General features: G+C 39.8%; 1 protein-coding gene across 3 annotated transcripts in view; it reads right to left on the bottom strand.

Annotated features, from left to right (window-relative positions):
* The window catches only part of RHBDD1 (rhomboid domain containing 1), a 122,065-nt gene that overhangs the window by 79,565 nt on the left and 17,333 nt on the right, over window positions 1–25,167 (bottom strand). The window contains exons 1-3 of one of the 3 annotated variants that reach the window (XM_059928839.1): window positions 19,388–19,475; window positions 18,777–19,284; window positions 17,383–17,515 (exon numbers count right to left, since the gene is read on the bottom strand). In XM_059928839.1, the coding sequence (XP_059784822.1) occupies window positions 17,383–17,515; window positions 18,777–19,209 (566 nt within the window). In that variant the 5' untranslated portion in view covers window positions 19,210–19,284; window positions 19,388–19,475. Of the gene's footprint in view, window positions 1–17,382; window positions 17,516–18,776; window positions 19,285–19,387; window positions 19,476–25,167 lie in introns of those variants that run through there. The other 2 variants (XM_059928840.1, XM_059928838.1) reach the window with 2 other exon arrangements.

Below are 25,167 nucleotides of genomic sequence, written 5' to 3'. Positions count from 1 at the left end.
GCTTTATTGGTGTGCCTGTAAGGCACAGTTAATGTTGAACAAGAGCACAGAACCACCAGCTGCAAAGTTCTGAAAACCACCCGTACCAGAGTAGAATTTGTTTATGCAAGACAACATGCTATGCTGAACATCTATAGACAAAGTAACCCCGGTGAAGCCACAAGACCCATATGGGCTCATCTGAGGAACACTGTCACAGTTAAAGATACACAGTTCCACCTCTGATGGAGGCCCAAGCAGGGCAGGTGTTCCCTCATCTCCTTTCCTGTCAGCTAGAGCACAACCGTGGGACTGATACCTGGCCAATGAGATACACCTCATTCCTAATCTTGAGAATACGGTGATGAGAGCCCAAGGAAGCAGTGGCAATGGCACAAGTGTCCATCCAGTTCTCACAGGTTTTTTTCCAGCCCAAAACTTCAGAATTCTCAACAACTCTAGAATTTGCTTGGTATCCTTCTAATAAGTCCTTTTGTGGTTACATATGCAAGTTAATTTCTGTTTTCAATCAAGAATCCTGACTGGTAAGGAACAGGTACATATATGGATGCCGAGGAGATATGTGGCTCTATCTTCTCCAGAACTGCTAGCCTTACGTTGATGTAAGACTGGAGCTGTTGGTCAACTCCGTCACCATGTGGAGAGAGCTTTCCTGAGAATGAAGCTGTGGTGTACAAATTCTAAGATGGGCCTGGTGATCCCTGATTCCTAGTATTCTCGCCCTTCATAAATCCTTTCTCCCTGAGCATGGATGGGACTACAACTTGTTTCTAACCAATAGAACAGAGCATGCCACTTCCATGATTATGTTACATAAGACTGTAATTTCTGCCTTGCTAGCAGACTCTTCCTTGCTGGCTTTGATGAAGGAAGCTGCCCTATGGAGAGATTCAAGTGTCAAGGAACTGAGACTCTGGCTGACAGCAGACAGCAAGCCTCTCAGTCCAACAACCCACAAGGAACTGAGTTCTTTCAAAATCTACATAAGCTTGGAAGCAGATCCTTCCTCAGTCAAGCCTTCAGATGAGACCTCAGTGCTGACTGACACCTCTGTTGCAGTCTCGTGAGAAAACCTGGAGCGAAAGACCCAGATAAGCCATGCCCAGCCTCCTGACCCACACACACCATGAGATAATAAATGTGTGTTTTAAGCCACTACGTTTACTATAACTCGTTACATGGCAATAGATAACTAATACAGAAGCCAACACAGGAAAAAACAAAAAACAGAGCCAGAAGATAGAGATAGAATCCTGACGACATTGCTTGAGCTGAATCCCAGCACATCTGATGTCTCTGAAACCCTGAAATGCACCATTGGAAATTTTAATTATGTAAGCCAATAGAGGTCCTTTTCTTTGATCAAGTTAGTTTGAGCTAGGTTTCTTTAAACTGTAACTAAAAGAACCTCGATTAAGGTGTCCAAAGATGACAGAGGCAATGTAGAACCAACAGATCTCAAAGTCTCAAAGAGAATTCTGCTCTACGCTATTTCAGTTCCCGTGCTGGCCAAGACTCCAGGTGGAATGGAGGGCTTGAATATTCTAATAAAACTGTCAGAAAGGATGTTACCACACTAAAGAAATATTAACCCAGATGTTCAAGTCACTATGAATTTCCAGAACCTACACCCTTGAACTAGATACAGCTCCATTCGTCATGTGTGGGAGAAATAAAAATAATATTGCAAGAATTAAAGGAGAAAATACAGATAAAAGTGTCCCATATAATGTCTAATACATTGTAGGTATTAAACAAAATTGTGAGTCAAAATCACCCACCTCACTTTTTTAAACTGAAAAACACTATTTGTAATTACTCATTTACTATGTCTACTCAAGAGCTCTTTGAAATCCATAGATACTTTTATCCAGTAAGGTGTTATTCTCAGGGACTCTGATGTGCTCAGACTCGTGTGAGCTTCATCAACCCTTCTTCTCGTACCCACAGAAGACAGCTCAGGGGCACTGAAGTGGTGGCAGCTCTTCCAAGGAGCCAGACACTGATTTCAGGACCTTCCTGTGTTGTATTTTTAGTCCTCCCAACAAACCCATGAGACGGGTACTGTGACTGGCCCCACTTAACTGATGAGGAACAGTAGAAGCGGCACTCAATAAGTGTGTGTTGAAAGGAGAATTGAGTAATGGATCCATCCCCAGTACCCCCTCACTGATGGATACACCTTCTGCCTGCCTTTGCTCAGCTTCTGTGCGTCTAGGAGAGCATAAGTAGGATGTATGATCTGCAATGAGGAACATGGGAACAAGACTCCACATATATAACCAGGAGCCATATAATTGTTCACGTAACACAAGTCTAACAATATAATGGATCATGTTTTACCCACAAAACACTTCCAAAAAATGAATTAATCTACTCTGATTTCTAATTTGCACCTCTCAACAAACTTTTTCAAGAAACAATGTGTGCCTTTTTCAAATCTACTGAAAGATTTGTTTCACCAGGTGGTTTTAATCTTCTTTACTATTTTCTAAGAACTTCTGTTCCCCATCCAATCTTTTTTTTTTTTTTTATTGTCAATTCTGCACTGAACCTTAAGAAAACTCAACTGAAACTGACATGCAAAAATCTATGAAATCCAGATCAAAAGGGGACCTCAAGCCATCATTAAAAACCAAGACCTCTGAGGAGGATCTTAGAATAACATGGACCACAGGAAGAATACCTCTCTCATTTGTTGGGCAGTCCACCTCTACCGGACAGGGAACAACAGCTCTCATGAGTCTTTTCAGACTGAATACAGCAGTGCCCCCTGGTCCATGATTTTGCATTCCAAGGTTTCAGTTACCCAAGGTCAACCGTGGTCCAAAATTGTTAAATGGAAAATTCCAGAAATAAACAATTCATAAGTTTTAAATTGTGTGCTGTTCTGAGTAGCACGATGAAACCTGTCACTGTCCTGCTCTGTCATGCCCGGGGTGTGAATCATCCCTTTGTCCAGCATATATGCCTGTTAGACACTGAGTAGCCATCTGGGTTCAGATCGACTGTCACAGTATCACAGGGCTTGTGTCCAAGTCACCCTTATTTTAGTTAATAATGGCCCCAAAGCACAAGGGTAGTGATGCTGGCAATTTGGATCTGCCAAAGGGAAGCCATTAAGTGCTTCCTTTAAGTGAAAAGGTGACAGTTCTCAACTTAATAAAGAGGAAAAACTGTACGATGAGGTTGCTAAAATCTACGATAAGAATGAATCTTCTATCCATGAAATTGTGAAGAAGGAAAAAGAAATTTGTGCTAGTATTGCTGTCACACCTCAAGCTGCAAAAGTTCGGCTATCATAACGTATGATAAGCGCTTAGTTAAGATGAAAAAGGTATTAAATTTGTACAATAAAATATTTTGAGAGAGTTAAGTTTCACATAACTTTTATTACAGTATATTGTTATAATTGTTCTATCTTATTATTGTTGTTCATTTTTTCTGTACCTAATTTATAAATTACGCTTTATCATAAGGTATGTATGTAGAGGAAAAACATACATATAGGGTTCAGCACTATCCATGGTTTCAGGCATCCACTGGGGGTCTTGGAACGTATCCTCGGAGGGAGAAGGGGGGCCTACGGTACTCAGAATGAGTCAATTCTGTATCATTTGAAACATCGTTACAAACAATGTGTGTTAAATAGCGTATAATCAGTATGCTCAAGACACTGATAGCAATCATATGTGATGTACTCAGAGAGACACGGGAGTGGAATTCATGAATTTTAAATGAACTTTTCCTGTTTCTTAGGGCAGATCTTTAAAATTACTGCTACAATGCAAAAAGCTTAAAGACAGGTGTTTTCACCCTTCCTGTGTCTAGCTATAACCCTCCAATCACTGTGGTTGTGACTTGAGCCATTTCTCAATCCCTGCAAACACACCTTAAATCTTTTGCCATGAAAGCCATTTAATGCCTAACTCTGAGATTCTCAGATTAGAGATCTGATAACTCCAGAACATGACTAAGACTGCTGTTATTAGTGTAAAATACCTGGGGAAAACAAAACCAAATACGACCATAATAATGACCATGATGAAGGAAAAAATTCTTCCGCTTTCAGAAAAACCACAATTCTTTATTGGCAGGAGGAAGAACTGTACAGAGCACCACACATGCCACTTAGCTTTTCCCCATAAATAAGTTTCCCTGGATAAGATCAGGAGAAATACGAGAGGAGCAATGAGTCAATGAGAAATGTGGCGAAGACTCATAATAACCTATGATCCTTACTTTTTCACTCCCAATTAGACTCCTGAATTAAGGAGGAGACTTAATATTCCACAAGGTCACTTGGCCACCACCTATCCGGGTAGGCAAGCTCTTAGGAATCTCACATTTATTCAAAGTGAACTGTCTTCCACGTGGACTCTCCCCTCATCCCTCACTCAGCAACACACAAGAGGGAAGAAAAGGGGAGGAGGCTGCCATAAGTCAGTCATCAGGTTAGATAAACCAGACACGGCTCCTATTAGAAACCTACCATAAGTACACATGTGGTACCTGTGTTGAAATGACTTTAAGGCAATTCTCTAATGGGAAAATGCAAAAAAACAAACAAAAAAAGAAACATTAGTAACAGAAAATTTCCATCAACACCATACTGGTTATTAGTAAAAAGATGTATCGGATAGTGTTCATTTCTAATTCATAGACTCTACTTGTATATTCAGTACAAAAGAGCACTGCAAGTTTATAAGGCCATTTTTCTGCCGCCTGCATGGTACTGAATTATTTAAAACTCATTTGAAAAACACACACACCTGACAGTTTTTAAAATATCGTTTGACAACACCGTTTTCAACATCTATAAAAATATGTGCTAGAAAAGCAGACTCTGTACACTCTGTCTTTCATTAGCAAGTCCTGAAGTATTTTTACCCACTGGTGCATCACACTTCACAAAATCACTTCAGAGGAATAGGAAGTAATGTGAGCCTTTGGTCAGAGTTCAAGTTACTTGGTTTATATCATACAATGAATTTATATCACCCTCAAAGTAAAATTAACTGCTTCATCAAAATCTGCACAATGTCAGTTACACTGGGACATCTTCCCTCAAAAGTTACAGGATCGGGGCTTCCCTGGTGGCGCAGTGGTTGAGAGTCTGCCTGCCGATGCAGGGGACATGGGTTCGAGCCCTGGTCCGGGAAGATCCCACATGCCGCGGAGCGGCTGGGCCCGTGAGCCACAGCTACTGAGCCTGCGCGTCTGAAGCCTGTGCTCCGCAACAAGAGAGGCCGCGACAGTGAGAGGCCCGCGCACCGTGATGAAGAGTGGCCCCCGCTCGCCGCAACTGGAGAAAGCCCTCGCACAGAGACGAGGACCCAACACAGCCAAAAATAAATAAATAAATAAATAAATTTATAAAAAAAAGTTACAGGATCTAAGCCCTCATAAACTGACTCAGTAAGATCTCATCAAATAAATTCTACAACTTTGGATGCAATACTGATGTTGGAATACACCTTAGAAACTCAAAGACCTTTTAAAGATTATATATCAATATTGTTTGGATCATAAAATCTCTATAATGTTTTCTTTTAAAAAGAATTTTTGGGTTTAACAATATTAGTCTAAAACTTTAATTATAAAAAAAAAGAGTGATCTCTTAAAACAGAAAAAAAATTTTTTTAAATAAATTTATTTATTTATTTTTGGCTGTGTTGGGTCTTTGTTGCTGTGCGCGGGGTTTCTCTAGTTGCGGCGAGCGGGGGCTACTCTGCTGCGGGGCACAAACTTCTCATTGCAGTGGCTTCTCTTGTTGCGGCGCATGGGCTCTAGGCGCACGGGCTTCAGTAGTTGTGGCTCGCGGGCTCTAGAGCGCAGTCTCAGTAGTTGTGGTGCACGGGCTTAGTTGCTCCGCGGCATGTGGGATCTTCCCGGACCAGGGCTCGAACCCGTGTCCCCTGCATTGGCAGGTGGATTCTTAACCACTGCGCCACCAGGGAAGCCCCAGAAAAAAATTCTCTATGAAAATATACATCCTTTTAGAAGTTGATTTAGCTTCCTCCATACCTACTTACATCTGCTTTTTCATATCTACTGTTTCAAGTTTTCCTTCTAGTTTTCTTAATTAAACCTGCCATAGACTTGCCCATTTGATTCATCTTTTTAAATATATGGTCCTCCAATTATCTATCATTTTTTTCCTTTTTATTAAATTTTGCTTTTATCATTATCAATCTCTTCATCCTCTAATCTTGTATTTATTCCTTTTCTAGCTTCTTAAATTGAGGACTTCATCTATTTACTTTTTAAATTCCTTGTTATATTATAAAAAGCACTGAAGAGTTTGACATGGAGTGCTCTCATTGTTCATTTCTAAAGGTTTTTTTTTTTTTAATTTCCTCTTAATCATGGAGTTATTTAAATTTCCAAGTGATTATGAATGATTATTGGAATTGGTTTTTTTTTTTCCTTTTACTCATATTTAGTTTTTAAAGTCTTTATTATTACTTTGTGATCAGAGAATATGGCCTATAAAATCTCTATTTTTAGAGGTGATTGAAGCTGCCGTTGTAGCCTGGTACACAGTCCCTGTTTATATTACCTCATGTAGGAATGTGTGGCCTCTGTGTAGGATGAGGCTGGGCCGACGGGGCCAGGCACTGCTGGGCACCGAGGGGCACTTCAACCATTCTAGCCCCCTTGTTGAGCTGCCTCTCAGGCCTCCTGAATGCTGTTTTCTTTTTTACCCATTTGAATTGACTTTGCCTTCTAACTCAGCACTCAGGTTTTGCATCTGACTTCTTTCCTCTCTAGACTTCTGAACTCGGGTCAGTAACTCAACAATTTACACTTTGCCTATTATCTTTAGTTGGGCCAGCCACCCCAAACTGTCTTTATTCAACAAACATACACTTTTGAGTAAGTGTGATGGGCCAAGCACTGTTTTAGACACTGGGAATACACAGCTAACAGAAGAGACTATAGCTCTGCTCTCCTGGAACTTGGGAGGCACAGGTAAGTTAAGACTCATGAAAATATGCCACTGTTAATATTTTAATAACTCAATTTTTCCACTGTAAATAATGCATGCTCACCATAGAGGATTTGGCCAAAAAAAGTTAAATAAAAACAATAAATAATTCCATAACGTTAACAACTAATAATATTTTTATGTGCTTTTCTTAGTCCTTTTGGTGACTATTCTTACTTTGGAAAAAAACTGAAACCACATCATATGTAATACTCTGTATTCTACTTTCTACCCTTATCTTTTGCTTTTTTTGTTTGTTTTTTTTTTTTGGCTTGCTGTGCTCAGCTTGCAGGATCTTAGTTCCTTGACCAGGGATTGAACTCAGGCCCACGGCAGTGAAAGCATGGAGTCCTAACCACTGGACCGCCAGGGAACTCCCTCTATTCTTATCTTGATGATCTTCCAATTCCATTAAAATAATCTCTGAAAATAGCATTTTAATGGCTATATAATATTCTATTACAACATGATTTATTAAACCACTTACCTACTACTAGATATTTAAGTGGTTTCCAATTTTCCAATTTTCCAATACTTCATGACAATAAATATACTTGCATCAAAAAAATTTTTTTTGTATTTACAGTTATAATTTGGACAATTTCCTAGAAAGGTAATTACCAAACTAAAGGGTATAAACTTTTTACAGCTCTTCATACAGATCATCAAATTACTTTTCAGAAAGTCTGTACCAAGATACAGTCCCATCAGAAGTTTATGTAAACTCCCATTTCACCAAACTCTTAACAACAGTAATAATTTTCTAATCTTGTTGGTTTAATAAGTAAAATAGCTTACTATTTTAATTTTCTGTATTTGGTCAACAATGAATTTTTATGTTTTACATTTATTAGTCACCGATTAATTTTTTTCTGTACATTGTCTATTGATGGACTTCTTTCTTGCAGTTAGTACTGTTCATCACAAAGATATGATCCTCTTTTTCCACATATATTGCTAACTTTTTTGCCTTTCATTTTAATGTATAATGTATTTGGACCTGGAAAAAAGGTGTTGCTTTTGACTTCATTTGAGGTTATATTCATTGTTTTTAGGTTTAGAAATGTCCTCCCAACTTAAGAACTGAAAAATTACCCTCACACACTCCTAGACATTTTTCAGATGCTGTTTTTTAAATCTTCTAAACATAATCTATACGAAATTTGTTTTGGAGTACAGTGAGTTAAATCTGTAAGTTTAATTTCTTCCAAATGGTTAAACTATTCTTCAAGTACCATTTGCTAAATAACCCTTATTTTCCCCCACTGATTTATGATGTTATCTTTATTATGTTTGTGGCCTATTTTGCCCTAAAAAGATGTAGGAGAAAAAAGTGTGTCTTAGAATCAAGGAACTGTAGTAATATAAATAATAGAAGAGATATATTGCTAGAAATAAAACTTGTTATTTATTTGACCTGTGTGTTATAAATGACTACAAAATTAAAATGTTCTCCTCTTGAATTCAGAGGGGAACAATGTTCATTTAAAGAGAGATAAATTAGAATCAAATTATTTCACCTCTCATATAAGCTAATGAGAAGCCAACTTTAAATGGAAGGAGCATTCAAGTAGTCTACAGCCTGTTCTCAGCTGGTTATCACAGGATAATTGATGTACTAATGATTTCAATTCATAGCACCGACTGTCTTCATTTTGTATAATTTGAACCAAACCTGAATGTAAATGGAAAACAGTCCTCTTGACTATTTAACTCCCAAGACTTTTAACTAAAAATCACTTAATACTGCAGAAGAGGAAGGGGGAAATTAGCAAATATAAAGAACTTTCTATTTAAAAGCATTCCTCCTTACACTGAAATGGGAAGAATTAAGAAAATACATCAGAAAGTTCCAGAGATGTGATTTATCATCTTATTGAGAGTGAAAGTTGGGTAACATTTATCTCCAATAGTGTCTCCTGGAAAAAAAAAATTCCAAACAGACCAAAGTGCATATTCTAAATACTCCAAAGGGAAATAAATGTGCTTCACAGGGTTCTTTTTCTTTAATTAAAAAAAATATTAGTAAGAAAAAAAGTCAACTCAAAATAATTGCTACAATTGGTAATTAACTTCTCAGATTAAAAAACACCCTTTTCCTGTAACACACATTATACAGAGCTCTTTAATTTAATAAGATGTACTTACTGATATCACCTTTTAACTTAGAGCATATGACTTTTTTTTTGATTTTTAAAAAATTCTATCTTTTAAAAATAACCTCCAGTCGTCATTACCTGAGACATCCAGTACGGTAAATCCAAGTCTTGCACCTGTCACTAAGTCACCAGAATTGATCATTAACAAGCCTAGTTAGTTAAGTACAGATTGGCTAAGTGCTATCATCCACACACCCACAATTACATCACAGCATGATGGCCAATTAGTTTCAACCTGAGTAGTGAACCTTATTCCAGACAACTCTGTGTTCAACTGGAAACACAGCTGCTTCCTTATTTCTACCTACTGTTCTTCTCTGCTGTTCTGAGCCAGCCAATTGGGTGAAGCAGGCCTGAAACAAGGTCTGAGTAATTTACAGACAGCAGGAGTCCTCCATGCTGGTGTGCTCTAGCTGGGATGGAAATTTCTCACGTCTACCTCGGTGTACGACGGGCACATTTTACAGTGGAGCCACAGCAGTTCCATTTAAGAGAAGACAAGATGTGTTCATACACCTAAACTAAAACTTGCTTAGAAACCATGCTCCATGGCTAACTGAACACTGCTTCTGGATTACAAGACGGCAAATAAAAGGAAGTTAATGCTTATACACATGGACATTCAGGAGTGATATCTTACAACTCTTCATTAAAAATAAGACCAATTGTCACCGCCAAGAGGAGCTGCTATGGATTGAATTTTGTCTCCACCCAAATTCATATGTTGCAGCCCTAACTCCCAATGTGATGATATTTGGAGATGGGGCCTTTGGGAGATAATCAGGTTTAGATGAGGTCATGAGGGTGGGATTCTCATGACGGCATCCTCTCATGCACTCTCTCTCTCTCTCTCTCTCTGTCTCTCTCTCTCTCTCTCTCTGTCTCTCTCTGTCTCTCTCTGTCTCTCCCCCTGTCATGTGAAGACACAGTAAGAAGGCATCCATCTACAAGCCAGGAAGAGAGTCCTTGCCAGACTCCAACCATGCTGGCACCTTAATCTTGGACTTCTAGCCTCTAGAACTGTGAGAAAATAAAATTCTGTTGTTTCAGCCACCCAATCTATGGTATTTTGTTACGGCAGCCCAAGCTGACTAACACAGGAGCCTAAGGATACATGAAATGTCATGTGGTATTCCAGATAAGAACCTAGAACAGAAAAAGGACATCACATAAAAACTAGGGAAATCTGAATAAAGTATGGAGTTTAGTTAACAATAATGTGTCATATTGGCTTATCAACTGTAACAAATATACCATACTAATGTTAAGATGTCAAAATTAGGTGAAACTGGGTGCAGGTTATGTGGGAGCTTTCTGTATCTCTTCAATAATTTTTCTGTAAATCTAAAGCCATTCTAAAAAATAAAATTTATTTAAAACATATAAATAAATAAAACCTGTCTTCAATCTACTCCCAAAACAACCTATCAGATCATTTCTTTATTTTCAGTGTAAAAGAGTTTCTGTTCTTACCTATAGTTTAGAATAAATCTTTATCCATTCATATCAGCCAAAAAAAATGCCATAGACATTGTCTAAGTTATTATTTATAGAACTTAAAATTGTACTGTGTACTTAAGGTTTCTTAGTATATGTAATCTAATAAGAACCCCTTGAAATTCAGTATCATCACTCTAACAATGAACAATTACAGCATCCTGAAAATATGCAGAGGACACAAAGACAAATCACAGACAAGGAAATATAACTTACTAAAAAGGAAATAAAAAGTTGTCCCATTTCACTAACAAAAGATGTGTAAATAACAGCAAGAGAATAATTTTTGTTACATATCATATTTCCAAAAAGCTTACAGCAAATATTCAGGCTGGCCAAGAAAGTGGGGAAGCAGACACTTTCATATGCTGCTGGTAGGCTATAAACTAGAACAAACTTATAGAAAGCAAGTTGGTAAAATGTATAAAAGTGCCATGAAAATAGTTCAAATCCGTTATTCTAATTCTGGAAATCTACTCTGAGGACATATTCAGATCTGGGAGCCAAGACTAGCAAATAATGCTTTGAGAGACATCCTCACTTATAATTCGGACGATTAGGTAATAACATTAGCATGTAAAATTAGTGAATAGGAAAATAAAGGAACCGCAACAGGAATCATTATACAGCCGTTAAAACTGAGGCTTTGGAAGAGCCATTGCTTATAACACATTAAATGAGAAAATAGGAAATATAATCACATATAAGGGAAGGGGTGTGTGATGGCAGAATGCTAAAAGTAGTTTTCTCTGGGAAGGAGAAGATGGTCAATTTGTTTTCCTTATCATACTTTATATATTTTCAACTTTTCTACAATGAATATATTGTTCTTTCAATTAGGAGCTGAGAAATTAGGTTACACTCTCATTTAGCTACTGCTTTCTTTTCAGTTTAATTCTTTACCTCATATAACCAGTTGTTAAAAGAAATTGTTACACTAAATCTCTTATAAAAGAAAGAAGAAAACTTAGTAGTCAGATACAATTCTTTTCTGTTCTTAATGCACCTCCTATTTAGCTTGAAGCTCTTCCTACGGTGGTCAGGGATGGGCCAGCTGCTCAGGACAAGGCTGGGTCTTCTCTCTTGCCACAAACTTGGACTCCAGAGCCAGAGAGATGATTTACACACTCCCTTTCCCTCGAAGAGTTCCAATTCTAGTGGGAGGGAAAGTTCTCTGCCTCGGAATTTCTCATTCTCATCTCGTAAAACCTAACTCAAGGGAACCACTGCTTTGGTTAAGTACTGCTCTCACCCTGAGTTCTGTTCAACTGGAAGCCCTCCTGGAGACAGAAATTAACTAACTCTTTTATATAACTCATATAACCTTTCTTTACAGGAGTCTGTAAAGGGAAAAGGGAGGAAATATATCAATGGACATCCAAGGAATGCAGAAGAAAAATCTGCTCAGGAGAGTCCTGGGATGTTGATTCAAACTGAAGTCTTTAACAGGCTGTGAAAACATGTTTCCGTGAAAGAAAACAGAGGTGAGTATCAATTCTATATATGCAACATTTGTCATCCAAGTTTAGTAGAAAAATGCAACTGTCCCAGTAAGTACAAAACAAACGATGTAATTGTGTAATATAACTTCTTGAAAAACAACTTAACCTGCCCTTGAATACAGGAATCTCAGACAGCAGCCCTCTCTCCTCTCCATGGGCTGCCATAACACGGCCCCAGCCCTGAGAAGACCACAGTTCCTGCTTAGCTCTCATCCATCAGGCCATTTTTGTCAAAGGAGCATTCTCTCCAAAGCACAATTAAGTATCACTGGATTTATCTATTTGCCACTTGCTTGCTTACACAAACTGCCAATGTATATTTTAACCCTATATCCATTCAGGTTTTGTTTTATTTTCTACTAAGTTATTGAATAGGTCTACATTTAAAAGGCTTGGAGAGGAATATTATACTTTTTGCGAAAATGTGTTAACTTTTACACTTCATTGTCTCCTTTGCTCTAGATAACCCCTTTCTCTTGAATTCTCAAAGGATTTTTACGAATAACTTTGTTTATAACTGAACAACCGTTACTAGCATTTCTGGTTTAGGTGAAGTCTAAATCTGTTAGCATACATCTCCAATATACAGACAGCTATCTTGAGAGCTCACTCGGTCATTGATAAGCCTTGTAAACTAACACGTATTCTAATGAAAGACAATGAATTAGTAGAAATCTGGAGTCACAGCCTGTTCGTCTCATTGCCACCAAAGACCTGGCAATCTAACCCTCTTCCGCTGAAGGCAATAAATGTCTCTGATCCCATAAATGTATTTAACTCTAGTTTAAGCAACTAGTAGCTGCTTTAAAGCAGCACCTCCCAAAATTTTTGTACTGTGTCCCACAATAAAAATACATTTTTAGAAATATAGCACACACACACATATAGCTAAAACAAAAGTTCCTTGAAATAATACCCTTACCACATTCAACACTAATCCATCTTTCTCTTTCCTTCCCTCCCTCCCACTCCCCTCTTCCTTCCTTCCTTCCTTCCTTCCTCCCTCCTCCCCTCCCTCCCTCCCTCTCTCTCTTTTTTTCAAACGCTGGTTGTGACCCACTACATTGATTTCAGAACGTTTTAAAGGATTAGAACCCACAGTTGCCAACCACTGCTTTAAAGCCCTGCTACTCGATGGTGGTGATGTTATGACTCGCGGTACCACAGCATCTCAGCATGGATTCCTCCCCAGGCCTCCATCCTCGGCTCCCTTCCGCTTTCCCTCCGCTCTCCCCCCACTGCACAAACACTGCCCTTTGTACTCCTCTGCTTTTCATTCTAGTTTCCCTCTCTTTTTCTTCATTCAACTCATTGACATTACGTAGAACAAATCTCCCCAAATGAACGTAGTGACATAAAACAATACTTGTTTTCTTCCACTCACAGATTCTGTGGGTCAGGAATTCAGAAAGCACAGGGGTGACGGGTCTCTGCTCCACAATGTTGAGGCTGAGGGGACTCATGGCTGTATCTAACGGCCACTCACTCACCTGTCATGCGCCACTTCCTCGTAGCATGGTGGAATCAGGGAACATGGGCTCCACGGGCAAGTGTTTCAGCTCACAAGGCAAGAAACTTCTTGCCTCAGAATTAACATGGCACTTTTGCTGCCATCTACTGATTACACTGAGTCACAAATCCACCCAATTCAGGGGGAGATGCACCGGACCCCACCTCTAGGTAGAGTGGCGAAGTTCTAAAAGAACATGTGGGACAGGAGATGGTGTTATCGTCATCTTCCAAATTGTTATTCCCCAACCTCAGTTCTAATTCCCAAGGCAAAAATCCAGTAGACTACTACGTAGCTAGATCCATAGGGGTGTCAACTGACAGTCAAACACAGTGTATGCCAGCCGAATGCACTTTCCTTTTATATTCCCTATCTCAGTACTACTGGGGAAGAAAGAACTGTATGTTGCATTTTAGATGAATATGCCAGAAGCACCTTAGCACAAAATGTAAGCAGACGCAAGGAGAGAACTGAAAGTAGGACAGGAGTTCCCTGCATCTAAGGAATTCTGTCCTGCGTGGAACACAGGCAGATCTTATAGTCAGTCCCTGTAATGAGAGTGACAAGTGGCCATTCTCCTTCAGACAAAGTGTTAACAGTTCATGCTAATTAGCAACTGTTAATTAGCAATTTCAGTGGTTATACAATATATGTTCTCACATACTTCACTGCTTCCCTTTCTCTGCCATCCCTGACTGCATGAAGCTCCCCATCTTTCCTTGCATACAAGCTAAGAAACGGTCAAGAGTAGTGCCAGAGAGGCAGCATGAGAGCTGGGAGCAGCGATTCTCAAAGTGTGCTCCATGGGCCACTGGAGGTCCCAGAGGCCCTTCCAGCAGTTCATGAAGTCAGAACTATTTTCATAATAATACTGAGGTATCCTGTGCCCTTTTCCACGTGTTGACGATTGCACCAGTGGTATAAAAGCAACGGTGGGTCCAACTGCTTGTGCCTTGGCTGCTCGAATCAAATGAATCAAGGCGGTGACTCCAAACAGTACCAGTAGTCGCTGTATTTTTCACAGCCACACATTCACATTTAAAAAGAAAAAAGAAAGTTCTACTTAAGAATATCTTGATAAACAGTAAAATTTTAATGTTTAAAATATCAATAGTAGTATACATCTTTTTCATATGCTGTATACAAAATGGGAAATTTGCATAAAGCACCTCAACTCCATATCCAAGTGAGATGCTTGTCTCCAGACGAAGCACTAGTGTGCTCGTGTGAGCTGTGAGATGAACTAGCCACTTTTCGTGGACCCTCCCCCGCCATGCCTGCTTGAAAGAAAAACTGACAGACCATGGTTAAATAAATGGAAAATGGCACACGTTTTCTCAAAAATGAACAATGTGAGCCTTCAAAAAAAACACCTAGTGATATTTATTGTCAATGATAAAATTTGAGCTTTAAGGTGAAAATGAGAATTTCGGAATCACCTCCCCACTGTGCCACCTCGGGAGCAGGGTCACTTCTTTAAACACAACCACCTACCAGGGCCCCACGACATGCAGGGAAAGTAAAAGACCATGTGAGGCAAAGACGTCACTGAAACAAGGGACACACGAGAACTGTGAAAGCAAAAGCCCCAGCAAAGGAGTGCGATTACTTCACTCTGCTGGTCAAGTCCATACCTCTCACAGTGCTGGCTGAACGAACGGCTGGCTGTTTGGAGTGGCTTCCCTCCATAAAACTCCCTAACTGGGGAAATTACTAATTCTGTGGCTTTCATAAAACACAGAAGTCCACCAAATGTTTGCTTGGCAGGTTTTTTTTTCTCCCAAAGGGCAGCTCATTAAGTCCGTCGATAAAGCAGGCTTTGTTGTAAAGATTTACAGTGTTTTCCCAATGAAAACTCTAATTGACAACCACCAGGAGGATAACAATGCAGAGCGGAGAGAGCTCTGGTTCCCCCCATTCTTCCAAGATCCATCTCAAAAAGCACGCCCCTCTTAGGTTTCCTGGACCAGTGTTCAGCTCCGTCTTTAACGGACACATGCATAAGTAGATGCCTGGATATCAGAAGTTTATCATTCAAAGTAGTCAAATCTTAAAAACCAAAAGATTTAGTCTTTCAAACTTCAAAGGAAATTCCATTTAATTCCCAAGCTCAGAATATCAGGTCCCTCCACGCAGAATAAGCATATTACATAAAAATGCAACCATCCTTTTTCTATGTAAAGGGTGGGGGGCCCTAAAAAAATAAAATGCACGATGGAGTCTTCAGAAATAGTTGCATGAGACTATTAAAGGCACTGCTGTTCAATGGATTCATTATAGAATAAAAGTTCAAGTACCAGAGAGAGTGATTTTCATATGAATGTTGGGTGTTGCCCTCACACACAAGAGTCTCTGGTCTACACAGAAAACCAAGTCACATCAAGCAAGTCAGGGAGCTGTGAGTGACAAGGTATAGAGAGGGCTGTTCAGATAAGGGACAGACATTACTGGACCCTTTTTCAAAGAAAACTTTGAAGATTTTGTTAGGCTTTCTTCGTGGAACTGTCACAAGATAACAATACAGTTGCAAATGAGTGGCGTTCAGTGGCCACATCACTGCCTTTTACAGACCAGCTGGCAATGGCTGCCCACGATGGGAAATTAGCATTAAAGAAGGACTCAAGGTTACTGGGCTGACACGCAGCCCAAGGAGAATACTCTCAAATAAAGTACGACACCCAACGCGGTCACACAAATCGAAAGCTGAGAAAAAAAGCTCCTGTCTGAAAAGAACAGCAGCAAAAAAATACCCTCCTTACTTCTTTCTGAATCTTCCTGAATCTCCCCCTTCTCCAAACAGCGTCCAGGTCCCCGAAGTAAAAATAAATGAGCAAACCATGGGCCTCCAGGTGCATTATACAGATTAAGAGAAGTGCAGCTGGTGGAAGAGGTGGGAAAATAACACAATTGACTCTCTTTTTTTCTAAACAGAAAGTAGAGAAAAGAACCAAAGTGGAAAAGCACGCCCCATCTCACCCCCATCCCCCCCAAAAACACCCAGGCCAGGAGTCCAGAGGCCTGAATCCTAACTAGTCTAGTGTCTACCACGACACTGCTTGATGAGTCCCTAAACCTTCTGAATTTCCTTGTCCTCGTCTGTAAAGGAAATTCACAGACATCAGTGATTCCCAAACTGTGTTCCCTGGAGCTCTAGGGTTCTGCGGAGGTGCCTCTAAGGCAGCCAGTGACACAGGGGTAAGGCAAAGGGAGAGGAGCCCTATGCTTCCTCTCCACCCAAAACAGTTCAGAGTTGATCCATTTTCTATATCAAAATTGTGAGGAAAGTCTTTTGTTTAAAGAGTCTACCACCAAGAAAATTCACAACTAAAATGGCTTAAAAGCGTTGGACCAACATACCTTTTGATTTTGTATCTTTCTAATTATGTGGTTTCTGTGTGCCTCTTTGGATTATTGTTATTAGAATTAATTAATTGACAGGCTGGTTAATATAAATCCCCAAATCTGTGTATCAGGTTCAACTTAAAAGGTGAGGAAATGGAAACTCAGATAAGACAAATACATCAAAATCACTCAGCTCAGTAGCTGACGAGATTCAAACACAGGAATATCTGACATTAAAACCATTAAGCTGGATTCTGTCCTTACAGTTAAAGAACAAATTTCACTGTAAAAGACAATTGATTACCTCATTATGACTATAATTCTTTCTCTATGGAATATCATCAGGTTCTTCATTTGTATTCTCTAAGAGCAAACACTTACCCTGGCGAGATGAAATGAATAGCCAAAAGTTCTGCCCAACAAGCAAATTTGTTGGGTACAGGAAAGCCCAAAACGTTGACAAAGCCTCCAGGGCAATAATGGTTGTTAAGAACTTTCAAAGCAAACAAAACTCCTAAAAGAGGATAAAGAGCATACAAATATCAACAATCCAAATGTGGAGATGATCAACATTTACAAAGAAAACTAACTGAAAGTGAAAATTATTATTCCATTACATCCAACTTTTTGCTTCGAAACATACTCTATTCCTTACAACAAGTCAACCCAGCATTCGGTAGAAAGACAGTCTTCAAGGCAATCATTCCTTTGATGTTTCTTAACACGGAAGTTCATACTGACTTTGAGTATGCTACTAAATATATAACACATAAAAAGGGAATAAGACACCTGCAATGGTGCAATACTAAATGCCACTGAACTGTAAACTTCAAAATCGTTCATTTTATGTGATTTTTAACTCAATTAAAAAAATATTATTAATGTGAATTTTTCTAACTCCTATGGAAAGACATATTGAAGGCAGGGCTTATTTCCTTTCTTCTCACACAATCAGATGCATGAGGATGCATCTTAGAGGGAAGGGGTAAGGACGGCAGGGAAAATAGAGGGAAGGGTTTGATCTCCTTCGGTTTCAGGACTATTTCCCTCCTACCCTTCACATGATAATTTTTAGAATACCTATTTTAAGTCCTGATGGCAATTTAGTCCTATGAGAAAAATGTAAAAAAAGAACTAGTGAGGGGGACAGTGAGAGGCAACGTAATACGTGTTTAAAGTCATGAAGACTGGGTTCAAATCCCAGCTCCATCACTTATGAGGTGTGTAACCTTGAGCAAGTTACCTGACTTCTCTGGGCCTTAGCTTCCTCATCTACAAAATCAAGACAAGGCCACCTCCCTAAGGACCTGTTACATTAATTAAACAGCATGAATTATGTATAAAGACTATCATGGCTCTGAAAACACAGTGAGCATGCCATTGTAGGGTGTGGTGCATTTATTTTAATGGCGTTATTGAGATGCATACCCATCTTTTTAGGGAACTCCCACAAGTACACCAATGCCTCTCTCCCTCGTCCCACCATAATGGAGCCAGTGCATATTTCCAGGACCACATCTCCTACAAAACTACCTTTGGGCAGACCCTAGTCTCAATTGTCCAAGAGTGAATGATGCGGCATAATGGGAAATAGCAAAATCTATGTCTCTCCTGTGCTCCAATCAGCCTATTCACCAAAATCCGAGCCCCAGCAGCGCTTAGCCACTCAGAATTCAGTTCCCTCACCAACTGGGACCCCTGCTTCAAAAAATGACAACAGCTGCACCTCCCTTACTGTTTTCATGCAGGCTACCTTAGAAATGCATCTGCCTTACCTGAGAAACCTACAGCACAGTTCCTTCTGAAGTCAGGTTCATCCATAAGTTCTGCCAGAGCAAATTCCAAGAAGAGGTACACCACCCCAGTGAGTAGGGAGAACGTGGTGATGACGTAGGCAAACCATCTACTTCCTAGTCTTCCTTCCAGATGAATTCCTTTCCAGAGCATGGATGCCATATTGAAATACAAGTGCCAATCATCCACATGGTGAAGAGGGGAAAGCAGTAAGCGCTGCCAGTCTTTTTGCTGGTAACACTTCTCCACGCTAAGGCAGGAGCTAAGCAGCGGCTTCAGAGGATTCAAGAAGAACCAGATGTTGAGAGCCAAAGTTGCTAGGGTGACAGGTGGAATATTGCTGATCCCAACGTGGAAGATTTGAGAAAGGAGCAGAAGCAGCCCAATATTAATTCCTCTTGACCTCCGCTGCATGGTTAGATATCAAGCCTGTGACGGGAAAATGTGGTCAGACGCGAGGAATCTGGGAAGATACAGAGGCAGCTGAGCCTAAGATGTAAAATAAAATGTACATGAAAATCCATCAATTAAGAATTAGGACAGTGACAAGACGTCCTCACTTAAAGATGGGCTTACATTATGTATATCTCACCTCCCATCTAACAGAAGCATTATTTTCTGTGTCTTCCAGAGTAACGCCCAGGACACTGGCTAATGTCCCTCCTCATTTTACATCCTAAATGAGAAATGTCATCCCAGATCCCAGTGGACCACTTAATGGATGGGTATGCTTTTTCTGACAAATATGCCAGGAAAATGTAACTTGTCTTCCTTATAAACAAACTTATAACCTAACAAAAAAACATACAAAGACAGTGCACAAATATTTAATAATTATTCCTTCTCAGAATGCTGGAGAGAATTCTTCACCCCCTTCACTTTTTTAAAGAAATATTTGGGCTTCCCTGGTGGCGCAGTGGTTAAGAATCCGCCTGCCAATGCAGGGGACACTGGTTCGATCCCTGGCGTGGGAAGATCCCACATGCCACAGAGCAACTAAGCCCGTGCGCCACAACTACTGAGACCACGTGCCAAGAGCCCGTGCTCCACAACAAGAGAAGCCACCGCAATGAGAAGCCCGCGCACCACAACGAAGAGTAGCCCCCGCTCGCTGCAACTAGAGAAAGCCTGCGCACAGCAACGAAGACCCAATGCAGCCAAAAATAAATAAATTAAATAAATTAATTAATTAAAAAAAATTTTGATTTTGATATATTAGATAGAGTCTGCTCCAAAGTTCTTCAACATTAGCAAGCAAGTCTTAAAATGCAAGCATATATTATCTTCTGTTCCATATTGCCAGATGTCAACTGCTAGACTGCTTTATTTTCAGAAAAATTTCCACTTTTAAAAGTTACCTACTATGAGCCAAATCCTGGATTAAAACACAGTCGCTGTCTTTAAGGAGCTCATTTTCTACTAAGAAGTAAACCAACAACTGCCACACAATGTTCTAAATGCAGGGACAGAGGAAGCCCAGACCCAAGGCACACAACTCAGGCTGAGGTGGTCTTGAAGGGTGGACTGGATTTACCCACGAGGAAGAGTGCCATGTTCACGGGTCTACTTCTCCATGCCTTGCGCTGGCCTTGTGACCTGCTTTGGTTGACAGAATGAAAAGCACGCGACACTAGTTCCGAATCTAGGCCTCAAGATGATTTGCAGGCTTCTGCTCTCTCTTGAAACCCTCGCAGGCAACCATGTGGACAAGTCCGGGCTGGCCTACTGGATGATGGAAGACACATGCTCTAGTCACCCAGATGGCCCTGGCCACTGACCAGCTAATGCCTCAGAAGCAAAGCGGTCTAGCTGACCAGCAGCTGACCACAGATGCATAAGTAAATCCAGCTGAGCCCAGACTAATTTGTTGACCTACAGAACAGTGAACTAAATAAATGATATTTTAAATTAACTTCACCAAATTTTGGAGTGGTTTGTTATACAGCAATTACTAACCAATACAGAAGGTATTTGCTTCAGAAAAGGTCTAGGTTATGCTTATGGGAAGAAGCTAGTAAAGAAAGAGACACAGACTAAAGATGCAAAAGATAAAAAGAATCAAGTCCTTAGAGGGAATAGCCTTGTCCATCATAACAGGAAGGAAGAAGAAGAATTTCAGGTGCAGAAATGGGTAAATAGGCAGATTAGGGGACAGGATGCTGAAAAAGTTCTCATCTAATGGTTTTCTGATTTCCCTGTGGAGCTATCTTGGTTCCAATCAAATATTTAACGCACTCTGATACCCTAAAGGTTCTCATTCAGACAGCACATTGGAAAGTGCATGGGCTTTAGAGTAAAAAACGGCTAGATTCCTACTTACTAGCCCTGAGATCTATGGTAAATTACTTAAACTTCAATTTCTTCACTTTAAATTAGAAATAATACCTCCTTCTCAGGATTACTGTTACATGTCTGGAACAAAGTAGGTACTGAATAAATGGTAGCTACTTTTTTCATTACTATAAAGTAATCTCACTTAGGAGAAAAAGTCTTTGCAATGGTAGCATCCTAATAATGAGACTCAAATGTACTCCCCCCATCCCTCTCCACACAGGGATTCTTACCAACTTCACACCCAAAAGAAACGCCCAAGAAAAAATTATATATATGTATGTGTTATGGGTGTACCCCCATTATTAGCACAACCCCAAGTTTCTTTATTGCCAGGGCTTATTATTATAGCTTTGTAGCACTCTCATGAACTAGAGAATTTAATAAAATTTCAACTGAAAAGCTTCCAGATAATTTTGGAGAAATAGTCTATATTTTTCATATTGATGTTCAGGTTGATTTTCAGATCTCCAACTACTGTGACATGTTTTCAATTCCCCTAGATAATTATATATATCAAACATCATTACCTGTAACAGGAGCAATGGAAAAATATGGTCCTGATCATTAAGTAACCAGCTTATAAGAAATCACAAAATAAACCCTTCAATATCAGTACAGTGTCCTATGATGCCAGGCTATGCACAGCAGAAAATCAAAAATAATTATGTCTTTGCTTAAGAAAAAGTCCCCTCTTGACTGGAATCATTAGTGGTGGAGAGTATAAACAAAAGGACAGTGGAATTTCCCCAAGCTTGTCTCACACTGTGCACCCAGGCTCACATTAACTTGCTTGACTTCTGCCCAAACCCAAAGGCCCCTTTTCGTTCGCATCCCTTCTCACCTCTGGGCTCTATCTCCCCACTGCTGACTGCTCCTTCTTCCCTGGGACGCTGTGCTCTCCCGCAGGTTCCTGCCTCCTCCCAACTCCCCTTCCTCTGCTTTTCAGTTTCGCTCTACTCTTATTCTACACTATTTTGCATACACTTATGGAATTCCACTCTCATGGTTTCTATAATTCTTTTTATCAGGATGGTTCCCAAATTTATATTTTACAGCTTTGACTTCTCAGATTTCAGGGACATAACCTTGTAGGAAGAATATAGTCCACCTGATCTCTTGATTTCCCAAAATTGAATTAGCCCTCCTTCTTACAGAATGACTATTCAGCCATTCCTCAATCACTCAGTTTTTAAAATAAATATCAAGTGCCAAATGCATGCCAGTCCCTGTGCCAGGCATTAGAGGTACAGCAAAGACCCAAACACTTGCAATCCCGGCCCCTAAATGGCCCATTTCTATCATTTCTATTTGTTGAAGGAAATAAAAATACTGGCTGCAGAAAATCACAAGATGAATAAAATGATGTGGTATGCTTAATGTAAAGGCAGATAGAGCCATAACCAACGTGAGAAGTGCATAATATATGTTGGGCTCTGTTTTGCAAAAGGCCACTAGACCGCAGTTTTAAGTAGCGAAGATAAATCGACACTATTTCAAACCAGCTCTATGGCCCAGTTTCCTTCCTAATAAGTAATCAAGTCAGCCATCCAAGGTGAGGGATGTAGCCTGTTTGTAACAAGATAACAGAAAATCTAACTGGTTCATGTGGAGATCAAATCTGTAACCTGACTTTGTGGGCCAGGCAGGCACACATCTTACTGTAAGATGAATATTGTTTCATCCTGCCCATAATTACATAGATATTTTTAGAGAGCTGAGCTGTAGCAGAGAACATAGAGGCATGATTCATAAGCTGGAAACCAGAGCAATGTGTTTGGTTTTGAAAGTGACTTGTTTATTCTAACCTGTACTCAGCCCATAACCCGTTACACCGGTGCAAGGAAGGGCAGGCTGGTCCTTGCACTCCATCCTCACCCCCCCACCCCCACCTTATACACATATCCTCCCCCTCACACTCAACATGCCCCAAACTGAACACTGGACAGTCCCTTCCAAGTCCACCCCTCCTCCCATGTGCCAGATCTCAGGACACAGAATCTCCAGCTACCCAGTTGTTCAGGTTGGAGATACAGACAACATCCTCGACACATCCTTCTCCCTCTTCACTCTGCTTCCCCCAAATCCCATCCACCACACTTTGCGAACTCTTCCAAACCATCTGTATCATCTACCTCTTTCTAGCTCTAGAGCCACTACTCTAGTCTAAGCCACCATTGTAACTTGCCTGGATTACAACAAACTCTGCTTCTCCTCTTATACCCAACAATCATTATTCACTACTGCTCCGGGTAATTTTTATAAAACTAAAGTTGGATTCCCCTGCAGTAAGCCTTCAATGGCTTATCGTTACAGTTGGAATGAAATCCAAACTCTTGACCGTAACTACACACTCGTGATTACCACTGTCCTGCCTACCCCTCTGGACTCACCTCACACTGGTCTCTGCCTTTGATCACTATGATCCAACCACCCGGGTGCTCCCACACCGGGAGCTCCACGATTATAGCATAAGTGCTGAGGGCAGAACTATCTATTTTGATCACCACTGAATACCCAGAGGCCTAGCACAGTGACTCGTATACAGTCAGTGCTTAATAAGTGTTTGTCCAATGACTCAAGATGAGCATGTTAAATGTATCTACATTATAAAATAAACAAGACTGACTGAAAAGGTCTATGATACATTCATCCCTAAGCATTTTTCCTACAATTGCAGCAACCTTCCCCATAGCACTATACATATTATACCACTTATCAGTTAGTTCCAGAAGAGTGTGGTGACATTTATCTCAACTTTACAGGAATAAACCTCTGATCCATTTAAAACGTATTAATAGGTTGCTTTGCCAGAACTATTTGATTAAAAAAACATGGCATTTTAACCCTGACCGGACAGCTGTTTTGACTTCTACTTCCGCAAGGGCTCTGTTGATAAGAGCTTCCACGGCGTTGTCACTCCAGTGTCAGTAGGTTCCATGAACATTACAAGGTTCACGACAATTTACAAGTTTCAGTGCTACCTCCAGTGCGAGCCACAAGGATTAGAACTACCTAGAAGATCTGGCTGTCGGTTAAAATCTTTACCAAATCTTTACTGAAAACGTGGAGAGAGCAAGTAAAACAGAGGGAGGGGCAGGGTGATGAGAAAAAGTAAGAAACCAAACTTCTTTAAATTCGTACTGTAGTGGTTTGTTAAACAGTTACCTTGTCCTGGAAGTGCTCTGTTTATGAGGAAAAAAACCAAAACAAAATGAAACAAAAACAACATGGCATTTTAATTATGTAGTAATACACACCAGACAGTGCTATATCAAGGTTGTGACAGAGAGAAATGGAAGACCTCTTGAAATATGGATAGGAAAATTAGCCATATTTACTTTTTTTTTTTTTTGCCATATTTACTTTTAATGAGAAATTAAAAATTAAACAGGTTGTAATAAGAAAAACTAAGTGGCTAGAACAAACAAAAGAAACTGAATTCATAACTTGGGAAATCAACGTGTCTCACGGGGTAGAGAAAGGAATTTTACCAAAAGGGAAAAGAAACTTACTATGATGATTCTCAGTTCTACTTACAAAGCAGGAAATATTTCATCATTATCATTTACCATGGTGACATTATATATCAATTTTCAGTTTAAATGTTCAAGAAGAACTCAGGCCATTAAACTGCAAGAATATGTACCAGTTATAAATTATATCCCCAGTCTGGCCTCTGACAGTAACCAAATTAATTTCACATGAAAGAAAGAAACTACAGTCTTAATAGGAGTAATCGAACGCTTTTCTGAAAACAGCCTTCCAGGTCACTAAAAGTGCAACAAATCTTAAAATTATTCATTGAGATCTTTTAAAATTGTGTGAGATTTTTAGTTAAGAATCAAGAAAAGGTTTATCAATACTTATATGAGGTAGATTACTGACATGTCATTATTACTATTTTCATGCCTTTGGAAAATTTCATTTAGGTTCCATATATTTTAAGCATATTCTCTTAAAAAAAAGAATCATAGAGGAGAATGTAGGTTTGTTCAAGTCACTTGGCAAGTATTTATCAGAGGCCTGCTATCACTCAGG

This window comes from Balaenoptera ricei, chromosome 7, assembly GCF_028023285.1.
Source record: "Balaenoptera ricei isolate mBalRic1 chromosome 7, mBalRic1.hap2, whole genome shotgun sequence".
Lineage (NCBI taxonomy): Eukaryota > Metazoa > Chordata > Mammalia > Artiodactyla > Balaenopteridae > Balaenoptera > Balaenoptera ricei.
This window is presented reverse-complemented; position numbering and strand designations above follow the sequence as displayed.